Consider the following 12,062-nt stretch of genomic DNA (forward strand, 5'->3'; position numbering starts at 1 on the left):
AATCGTGGGATTCGTCAAGGTTGCTCACTTTCTGGTCAACTTTATGTGATTGCCTTAGAACCATTTTTAGATAAGATTAGGAATAACAGTAACATAAGGGGATTGATAATACCAGAAGCTCAAAGTCCTACATGCCTTTCTGCGTATGCCGACGATGTTGAAGCTTTTATTACTAGAGATGAAGATTTTAGTAACTTAAAGTCCACTCTTAAGTTATATGAAAATGCGTCTAATGCAAAAGTTAACCTCAAGAAATCTGAAGGTCTCTGGGCTGGTAGTTGGCGAAATCGTACTGACACGCCATTAAATATCAAATGGAACTCAACAGGGTTAAAACTGCTCGGTGTGTATGTTGGTAACTCAAATAATTATTGTCAGAAAAATTGGTCTGAATTAGTGAACATCACTGAAAACAAGGTGAAATTTTGGTCTTCTTTTGCACCTGGCATGTCTTACAGAGGTCGTGTTTTAGTCATTAATCAGCTCATTGCATCAAAATTACTTCACAGATTGACTTGTACAACTCCCGATGATCAAACAATTTCTTACCTTCAAACCCTTTTTCTGAGATTTTTCTGGCAAGGACGTCATTGGACTCCTTCAGAAACACTGTACTTACCTCTCATTCAAGGTGGCCAAGGCCTTATTCATCTTAAAACTCGTTGTATTTCTTTACGTCTCAGTTACATTCAAAAGTATTTGTATCAGGATGTTCATCATCCGTCGTATTATTTCACAGATTTTTATTTTAGAAGAGTTGGTGGTCTCAATTATGACAAACAGTTACTTCTCACGACTGACATTGATTTTGTAATGCTGCTATTCCTGCTTTTCATCGTGATTTATTACATTGTTGGAATTCTGTTGACAAAATTCGTAAAGGAATCCCACTGAGTGTTCCTGACATTCTTAAAGAGCCTCTTTTTCAAAACCCACTCATTATGCATCCCGTTCATAAGTCTCCTTTTACTGTACCAGCCTTTGTCAACGCTCAAGTTACAACTATAGGTGATCTTTTCAATACTGTGGAAAATCGTTGGTTAACTTCTTCAGATTTGTGTGATAGAGTTGCGATTCATTCACAGCGTATTATTTCTATGTCTTTACAATGTGTTTACAAGGCTATTCCTATTCGTTTGAAATCCGTCATTGAAAATCATTTTTGTAACAACAATCCAAACAATGCGCCAGATACTGTGTATTCTTTTCAGCTGCAACATTCTACAGAGCACAATTATTTTCTGTGAAAATAGAAAAAGGTGCAATTTACAAGTACTTGATAATGGTTCATCATTATGCATGTTTACCAGACAGATTAGACACCATCTGGAGGGACATTTTGAGCATTCCACATTCCATCAAACCAAACTTTGCTTCATGTTATTGTGATCTCATCATAAAGAAAGAAGGGGATTTACAATGGCGCATTATGCACGGAGCCTATCAAACTAGTTCTTTTTTGTTCCGTGCTGGTTTCCGTTCACATGCCAACTGTTCTCTCTGTAATGACATTGATTCACTTTTACATACTTTCCTTGAGTGTCCAAACATTCAACCGCTTCTAGGTGTTATTTCCACAATAACATCTCGTTTAGTTTTACCTGGGCAAGCTGTAAACATTGCATGGTTTTTCATTAATCCTCCTGTTAAAAACTCTGTATTTATTCATAGACGTGCAATGTCTCTTTTTATTTACCTTTCTACAATGGCTAAGTTGTGTATACATTTAGCAAGAAGAAATGTGTTTAGAAACCAGGGTCCTGTTGATCCTTTGGATATATTTAAAAGCAAGATTTTCACCAGATTGAGACTTGAATTTTGAATATCATCGTCTCAATGAAAATTTACATTCTTTTAATATTACTTGGGCTTTTGATGATATTCTTTGTGACACTCATGATGGTCAGCTCAATTTTCACATTTAAGAAACTTCCCTGCTTTTGTACATCGCTAGGTTGTGTCATCTTTGAAATATTATGTGATGGGTTTAAGATATGTCTTTCTTGCTGACATTTACTTTTGTCATTCATGACGTTTTCTGTTCAATGCCGACCATCACTTTGTAGTGATTTTCTTTTATTTGTATCTTATATTTCCTTTGGTTCCTTGAAATGTAAAAATTTCCTTTTACAGTTTTAGTATGTAGGGACCTATGTGAAATAAAGATATTTGAAAAACTACTACTACTACTACTATTAGTACTACTACTACTACTACTACTACTACTACTATATGTCTGCAATGTCTGATGTATGGCTGCATTCACAAACACCTCTGGAGTCGGAAGGGCGGGAGAATCCAAAAACAGTTCTGATTTTTTCAAATGTCCCCCTAAGAAACTCACAAGCGTTCAAGTACCGCCTTTCTGACTTGCTATAATTTTGAAATCCCCACCTCAAGGGAATTGGACATAAAGTACAGGTGGGTCGCAATATTTGGCGAAAGCATTATTGAAGGTCCATGGAATTTTACGCACGCCTTTTGGAGAGGGCAAAATGAGGCCGATATAGTACTTCGTCCATATACATGGGAGTCTTTTGGGCAAACTATTAACGTTTTTCCCATAAAATCTTTGTATCTGTACATATATATATAGATTTGATAAGTCATGTTAATATACTTTTCTTGAAGTGGCAGGTAAAAAGTGCATATGTGTACAAAAAGTTGATTTTTGGATTTCATTGATAATGTTGATTTACTACATTTTAGTCTATGAGAAGATTATGAACAGATAAAATTAGCAATATCTATGCATTTATAGACCTTTGATAATTAATCTAAATGTATTTGATGACTACAGTGTCGTTACGGGTGCATGGGTGTACAAGAAATGTAATTTTGGAATTTCACGGAAAATATTGATTCATTATACACGATAGTCTATGACGAAAGTGTGAATATTTTTTTTCAATATAAAACTGGCAATGTCTGTGCATTTATAGACGTTTAATAATTGATATAAATGTACATGTGCGTGTTGATACAAGAAATTTGATTTGGAGTTTCACTGAAAATGTTCATCCATTATAAATGGGAGTCTATGAAAAATATGTGAATACTTTTTTCAAATATAAAACTGGCTATACTTTTGCGTATATAGACGTTGGATAATTTACATAAATGTACTCGATTAGAATAGGCTGGTTACAAGTGCATATGTGTACAAGAAATTTGATTTTGGAATTTGACAAAAAATGTTGATTCACTATACATTGAAGTATATGATAAAACTATGAATAATTTTCTTCCTATATTTAAATATTTGTTTGAAAGTTCAGTTGTGGACAACACACATGATATTGGAATTCCACCTAATATTATTATTTCACTTCTAATGGTAGCCTACAGGGTAACTATTAAATATTTTATATGACAAAATTTGCCATATCTGTAATGTGAAATTATATATGTATATATGTAGGTGTTGTTAAATTTTGTAATAAATTTCTTGATAAACAATAATAATGTTCTCTGTACAACCAAAACTATAAATTGAGGTAAATATTGCAGCTATTGTCCCTTTTGCCATCACATTAGAGAGATTTGAAAACAGGGTGACTTCCCTCACCTGTCAGGAAAACTTGCACAATTAACATATTCGTATAAAAGGGATATTAGGTTTATCTTTTGGACAATCAGGTATGTTTTGTTCTGTTTATCACATACATCATTAGCAGTTAAGTAAGTAATATCTCGTATCAAACAACATTCATGAAAAATGGCCGACTTTCTCCCTTTAAATTCCTATGTTTAAGATACAAACGTAGATACTTTGTCGTTTTGATGCGTGCAGTGTGCGTTGTATATCGATGTGTTTCGTCAATACATTATGTTGTGCTGAAATTATGATGTTGGATGATGAACTTTTGAAGAAAGGTATCTGCTACCAATGCCATTTGCAATCAATATTGTTTCCTACTTGTAAGTTTATAAGTCTGAATTGCAGTTCAATCTAATTCATTAATTAATGCTCTGAATAAATGCATTTTTTTCAGATACGGTATTGCATTATGAATGTGCTGTCATTATGAACAAAGTTTAGATGTATAAAACCTTTAAACATCGGGTACAAGTGAGAACTATAAACTTAATCTTGATTGTTGATCATGTACGTACAGAGTTCACAGACAAGTAATGATGTGGATCAAGGCCAAAATACAATGTGAAGAGGCGATTTCAATATGCCATTTGAGTAAATAATGAGCCACATGATGACGAGAATTAAAACTCGTAATTACGAGAATCAAAAACTCGTAATTACTAGAATTAGAATTAAAATCTTATACTTACGAGAATCAAAAACTCATAATTTCGAGTTCTCAATCTCGTAATTACGAAATTGTTTTATTTTTTTTCTTTCTTAAAAAAATGGCACGAATACGCTTCCGTACATAAAGGGTCAGTCTTGGGTCAGTTTGTTATATTAATATCAATGTATGTTCCGTGGGCATGGCTATAACGAACAAATTTTTAAACGGACATTAGCTGTAACTGTTGACTTATTTTTCAACTACTCTGTGTTAATGTATCAACTACAGAATTTTACTATAATCCGATCATCATGACCAATGCCCGGTGTCTTGCTTGCCAACACAGCCTGTATATGTGAAATGACCATTGTTATTGTTGATAAATGTATTCTAATCCGGACCTGAACACAAAATGTAAACAATAACAATGCAGATTATACTTAAAGGTATATTTATGAGCTAAATATTAGGAATTTCTCAATGGTTCAGGGATTCAAACCAGAAACTGCAGATGATACACAGAAACAAAAAAAATTAAAAAAGACCAAAGTTACAGCTAATGGGTCTTTAAATGAAGCTTTACATTTGCAGTCGCCATTTTAGATGCACCTGATATCCTATCTAGATTAGAATTTAATCATACATTTCTTGTAATTACAAGGAAAACCATTTCTCTGAGTACAACATCATGACATGAAGTTAGCTTGAAATTAAAAATCATACAAAGAATGTGCAAAATTGAAGCTACTGAGGTTGTATTTGTAAAAATATTCCATTTTCCTATGCATCTAATTGTCGATGTGTCTTATTGGGTCATTTAATAATTAAAAGATGATATGGCGCAAATTATTGTGATAAAGCGTCTGTGTCCGTCTCTAAATGCCTGTCTTTCTGTCTCTTTGTCAGCCCTCTCTCTCTCTCCTCTCTCTCTCTCTCTCTCTCTCTCTCGTACGGCTTGTATTTTTGCAGTCACTGTCGTTCCCTTACTGTCTATGCAGTATTATACAGTTATCGAAGAAATGTGTCCCAGTGGTAAATTTTCCCTTGTGTGGATTGACACAAATTATGTAGGCATTCCGTCAACTATACTAACGGTTAAACTACACCTTTCAATGAACATACAAAATAGCAAATGACATGCAATTTGGTCGAGATTTCGTTTAGGTATTAGCCGCGGACTAAGAGCAATAACCACTTTCCACTTTCAGTCCTCCACTAACTGTAACGAGACATGCACAGCTGCTCCCCATGTTCAGTTATAAAAACACGAGTTAAACCTTGGTCTTATTCGAACCAATTCAAAGTGACCAAAGATATCAAAACTCGTGAATTTCAAATCCATCATATCCTATGGACCTCTGCTCCTGCTGTAATAGCAGTAACTAAGCATAGACCATTTACATGTATTTGCTCATATAATTTCTCTGATACTTTCAGGAAGGAATTTCGAATGTTACAAAGAGTCTCTTGTTGTGACACACACACCCTTATTTATGATTATCTCATACTTTTGCAAACATTGTTTATCAGTGCAATGAACATGAAATTTAGGAATAAATTTGCTTTGTATTTGTTACGAGTCAAACGCATTTACGAATTCGAATTTGACATTGCCATGGAGATAGGTAAACCAGACATACATTGAAAAAAACATTATCAGTAGATTGATACACTGTCAACAGCATGCTGAGTGAGAACTGTTCCGTTACGCCTTTGAGACAATCGCTGCAACCTTTCGCTACTGTTACAAATAGAACATCTTTAAATTCGAAAATTAAAGGTTGAATGTCATCCTCATATGTCTTAATATTATATTCTTCAGCGTTTTCTTCTAATTCGAGACTTCCGGAGATATTGTAATTCTCTGACGCAGGAAAAAAAGAAAACCAAACAAAGAGAAGAAAAGGAGTTCCTCCTCGGCAGACAAACACGATAACGAAAATAATATCTTATCTCGAAGGGCGATATAATGAACGAAAATTTAAAAAAAAAGACTAAAAAAGGAAATAAATGGTCTGAAATGCTAATGATACAGCAGACTTTGCATTTGGCCGTAAAGTAAATTTAACCATCGAAATTGCCGAGACAGACTTTTCTAGTGCCTGAAACACTAGATGATACGTGGACCCACTTGCCGAAATGAGCGAAACACATAATCCACTCTTCCAAAATCAAGCTCTCCGTCTGACCAGCATCTTTACATGTTCGTGTTTTTTTTTCTGTTTTTGCTACATTAAAACTTCGCAAGCATTTGTTACCGGTACGTTACCTGAAGTTGATTTCTTCTATCATGTTCATTTCACTGATAGCGTCCAGAGCTACGCTTACTGCGCCAGCGTTGTGCTGTCCGCTGAAATCATAATCCAAGTCGGTCCAACCGCTCCAGGGAATCAGAATCCCTAGTTTCACATTTCTGACTCCGTTGCAGTGTTTCATTACGACGATAAAAAGGCACGCGATGTTGACCAAGACAAGCGAGCGCGTTGACGCCATTGCCGCAGTCGCGCACACAAGTGAATGTGATTGACTTGTCTTTACTTGACGAGGTGGTATCTATAGCAACCTGTTGCTGTGGCGACTATTGTTATGGAAAGTGTGTTTCGCCATTATGCTGTATGTAGCGCAGTTCAGAGAGAGCACGCAGGAGAGCACGCAACTGCTTTGCGAAATAAAGTAATCTTTTCGTATTCAGTAGCAGGTCGTGGCGTCCCTCCAGCCGCAATAGATATTAACTCACATGCTAAAGATTGTCAGGCACCTTCAAAGTCAATATGAAAGTTTCAGTTTCAAACTTTCCCCCCGCGTTTTTCTTACCCGGAGGAAGTTTTGACACAACCTCTTCCGTAATCACTATAGAAATAAATTGGGATTCTTTAGAAGGTATTAGCTTTTTCGTTATTTGAGAACTTATCTACGCAAAATTAACCTGTAGTCTTAAAATGTGACGGAAGGCGTTCGTCTGTCATGTTATGAGAAGACCATGTTTGCGATCATGCGCACATGATAGCCAATTATATATAAGCTGCTCGTCACACTTATATTCACGGTCCCTCTTTTGTGGAGGGACCGTGTTATATTCTAATACTACTGTAAAATTTATTCTCTAAAGAGCGAGAAGACAAAGAAGAAATGGCTGAATAAACATAAAAGCTAATACTTAAGTAGCATAATAATAGCTCCATGGAGTATTGACGTTGTTCGCTAATGAAAAAATTGGAAGGCGTGTTTGTATCCCCAACGTCTCTGCAACTTCTATTATCACACGGACTTGAGAATGGCAGATGGAACACCGCTTTCGTGGAGGCTATAATGATATTTAAGCAATAATGTACCCCCTCTTGGACCAGCAAACGTTGCAAGTCAATTATTGTCCGGGAGGGTACACATTATTGCTATCATTTTATAGTTTTGGCAATGCCAGGGAATTTCAAGATGTGGAAAACATCTGGGGCCACAATACTGGATAATCGATACATCATCAGTAATAATATGGGGGAAGACGTCACAAATTTCACTGATATTGGCAAAGCTATAATATAAGAATGTATTTTGCTAAATGCTTCCTCGTCGGCACTTGTACCGATCTCAAGATTTCTAGCAATAGAGGAAGCACAGTTTATTAATGTTAGTGATTTTAAATTTGCCAGATTGTACTGACTGACAACGTTAAATTTGAAAATTGAAGGGCGGCAGATGTCACTTACTTTGTTGGCTGTCAGGTATTCTTTTCAAAATGAAGGGAATTTTCGCAGTTTGCGGCTGCTGACAAACCCTGCGGACAGAGTCGTGACGAGAAGAGGTCAGCCCTGCAATTATCACCAGCGTATTTGTGATGAAGTGTGACTCATGGCCGGAATTACAATCCCGAGGGGACTCTACTGACAAAAAACGGCTTAGGATGGAAATTTGTACACCACAAGAGTCACAATCGATTCCCACAAGAGCCAGTACATATTTATCCATCTTTCAATTTTCAGGTGAGTAGCATTTCGTTCTCTTTTTTACCGCATAACCCCAAAATAAGGAAATTGTATACCTTCCGAGAAGGGTACTGTTTGGTTGCGTAAGATACCTCCTCCAAAATTTTCAAGCTTTCAATATCGGTGAACCATGGCGCAACGCTAGCCTCATTAACCAGACAAAACTACCTCATTAGTCGGAGTGCACACACTAAATAACGTCTCTGGAGAATTTGATTTCGTGTTCATCGGTATAAAAGACAAAAATCTCTCTTCAATGAGCAGAGATCGAAGTTTCTAAAACCACACACAGACACGCTTACCAACCTATCTATCTACCTACTTACATGCATGCATGCATTCATATATGTATAATTATATCATACCACTAAATTGATGACGCAAATACAGCGACCTCGTTGGTCGTGACGTGAAATTAACCGTTGCTATATTCGCGATATAGCACAGTTGGCACACGCACGAGCTCTCGGAAAGAGCAAAGATCCTTTTTTCATGTTCCACACCAATATACTGTTATATATAATAGCAATAAACAACACCTAGTGACGGTACATGCACTCACTATCGTGCATATATGTCGTGAACTGATCAAAATCTCGTGATATGTTTTATTACTTAAATACATGCACTCTTGCATACAAACATACATACCTACTTACGTACATACGTCCGTCCATCCATCTATCCATCCATCCATACATACATACATACGTATGTAGGTACGTAGGTACGTGCGTGCGTACGTCCGTCCGTCCGTCCGTACCTGGGGTATTTGATTGAGTACATTTTGTATCGCAAAGCACTCTATGGCACCAACTGACCACGGAATTCTGAGACTGTACACAAGTAAGAGGAAGTAGTGTAATCATCTTGACATCCCTGTTCAGACATAGATGGTCATACCTAGAAGAGGGTCAGGTTTCATAAAGAGTAACGCAAACATCAATGCTTTTCGATATACGCAATACACATGCTACGCTTTGCACTTAGCCATATTTATTTGCGTCATGCAACGGTTAAAGGAAATTCTACACTTACTAATAAAAGCAAATATTTCATAACTAAACTGACCACGAGTACACATATATAACATTTCCTTATTATTTGCCGTTAAAAACATTAAAATTTTCTGCGATGTAAACGGTATGTCTTGAACAGACTAAGCATTTACTCTTCCAGAGTAGAAAAAAGTTTTGAATGGCCTATAAATATTCTGACACAGTATTTAATCGACTGAATGCTCGTGAACCAAATCTACAGGAAGACGAAATATGATCTTCATCAATCTGCATCGAATAAGTACACAGCATTAAGCTTTCTGGTTATGATTATTCTGAATCTTTCTACGTATAAATGCATATATACATGTATATATATATATATATATATATATATATATATATATATATATATATATATATATATATATATTACTAAGAAAGGTGATCTAAGAATATTGACACATCTACCAAAAAAACCCATCAAACTGTGTAAAAAATCTGTATGAAAACTGTATCTTATAGCGTTCTGTAGATTTGTTCAGATTGCGATAAAAACCTCAAAATGTTTTGTAAAAAAAGACGTTTAACCTGTGTGAATGATATACAGAGTTTATTGGTTAACCTCCTATTTGTCTAAGGGGGTATGGGGCACGTAGTTCTGGAATTTACCGAAAAAGAATACCATGCTGGATTAGAAGAAATACAGTCACTGGGTTTTGGTAAAGACAAACATTACTTAATGGCTATACGTTCAATATTGAAGACTTAAAAGCAATCAAAATGAAATACGTTGCCACTTTTACGTCTCATATAAAGTTAGTTACTATTTTATTATTGTACTGAATTGTTGTGTACCTATACAATAGAGTGGCCAGGTAGAATGCAACATGAGGACAGTTTTTGGGAATTTTACTTTTTGGGGATACTTTTTGGGTCTGCATGTGTGGACCGATATTGAAGGCCGAGGAGTAAATGAAGTTCTGATCGTATTGTTTATTTTCAATTGAATTATTTATTTTGTAAATTGAAAAAAGCAAGATGTAACAGTCAATTAAATTTAAAATATATCTGCCAAACATTTTTGTTTCAAGGCGCGTATTATCATCATGACGCCTTTTTTAAAGCCTGGCATTGCACTAAGTTTATAATTTTTATGCACAGACAAATAGAAAGACAGACTAGCAACGCGGCACGCCTTTTGTTTTATGGTCGTCTCGATAAACTATGGCCTTTTCATATTAAAAGGAGCTTCACAATTGTCAGCCTTTTTCGAGACTTCGTTCGAGGTTGATAATTGTACGAGATTATGCGAAAAGTAGGACGACATGGCATCGTGCACCCTGTCGCGTAGCAACCATACTTACTTTGTGTACTTTCAGGGCAGAAACACTGCTTCACGCCAATCAAAACATAACACGCCAGCAGTTTCATAAACACTTAACCCATGACGAACTTGTAGAAGACGATATGACTGATCCTAAACCATTGAGTAAAATCTGACAGTATCGATAAAAGACTGTCAAATTTGTTCAAAAACACTCATTATATATTCATAAAAATGTGAGAGGAATTTTTGAAATGGTAAAACTAACCTCCCCGAAGCTAAAATCTTTCCCGTTTTCGCCAGCACATCAATTCCGCTCAGCACCACACGACAACAACAACACAAACTATGCCGAACATACCTTCACTGAAAAATTGGTGAAAATCCGGAAACTACCGAAGGGTGCACTTTCAGGAAAAGACAGTCGAGAGCTACCTGAGGCGAGGCGTACATGGAGGGGTTACGTAACCGCTTCACACCTTGCACAATACCCGTTGCCAGTCTGTCTTTCTATTTGTCTGTGATTTATCCTGGTGGTGGCACTCCCAGGATGGCTGAGTATCCATGCTCGTTTCGCAGGATTAAATAAGACATCCCATTAGTATAAAAAGCAAACCCAGAACTCGTTAAAGCAAAGTGTACATGTTATGTCAATATTTGTAAACAATCTCACTCACATTCGATTTATCACTAGCACGGCTGTAAATCTCAGAAAATTAACAACTATAGCAAAAGACACTTTACTGATCACACATCTGTCAATATCAATGGCCACAGGTGTATTTGGCAGAATTCTGATTGTCCATGGACTCAAGCGTTTCTTCCTTCCGGATTAATATTTGTTGTCTGTAAGGAACTCCTCCAAATTGTGTTCGTCTCTTTGCGCGATTGTTACTATGGAAATAAAGCTGCTGTATTCTAACCTTGACAAGGCAAAAGCTACCACTTTTCTTCTCTAACGGTCTCATGGACCGTGAAGATGACTAAAAAACACCCTTTTTCGAGATTTTTGGAACTAGCATGGATGTTTGCTTTACTCAGTGTGCAACCACCTGGTGTTATATATGCAAGTAATTTTGATTTTTAGATTAGCTCTTACCATTGAGTAGTAACTATTCAAAATTAAGATACTGAGTAATTTTACGGGGGCTCTGCACCCAATACAGCATATTTTGCTCAAAAATCACTTTTTTGCAAATATCCATTCAATTTTAATTAATTTGTAAACCCAAGATTGAAATATTGTTGGGGTTCACCTTTTAGCTTGTCAAGCAGTCGTAAGTTTCATGATAAAGAAGTGTTAATTTATGCAAATGTATGCAAATCACCCGATTCCCTGGCTTCTTTTTCCTCCCAATTTCAAAATTTCCAAAGAATTTAACTCCATTCTGGCTGGGTGAAATTTTCTGAAATTTTCATATTATGTTCTTTAAATGCTATATAAAACAAAGATTATTTTGTTTGGCAATAAAGTTCTTACATTTTAAATAAGAGGCATTTGAATTTT

The 12,062-nt window shown here is 36.0% G+C and overlaps 1 protein-coding gene across 1 annotated transcript in view; it reads right to left on the reverse strand.

The window, feature by feature from the left end:
- The window catches only part of LOC139145040 (atrial natriuretic peptide receptor 1-like), a 59,782-nt gene extending 53,034 nt beyond the window's left edge, over positions 1 to 6,748 (reverse strand). Inside the window, exon 1 of the mRNA XM_070715961.1 lies at positions 6,520 to 6,748. Within this exon, the coding sequence (XP_070572062.1) occupies positions 6,520 to 6,743 (224 nt within the window). The 5' untranslated portion in view covers positions 6,744 to 6,748. The remainder of the gene's footprint in view (positions 1 to 6,519) is intronic.
- Between the last annotated feature and the right edge of the window lie 5,314 nt (positions 6,749 to 12,062).

Source organism: Ptychodera flava, chromosome 12, assembly GCF_041260155.1.
Source record: "Ptychodera flava strain L36383 chromosome 12, AS_Pfla_20210202, whole genome shotgun sequence".
In the NCBI taxonomy this organism is placed as follows: domain Eukaryota; kingdom Metazoa; phylum Hemichordata; class Enteropneusta; family Ptychoderidae; genus Ptychodera; species Ptychodera flava.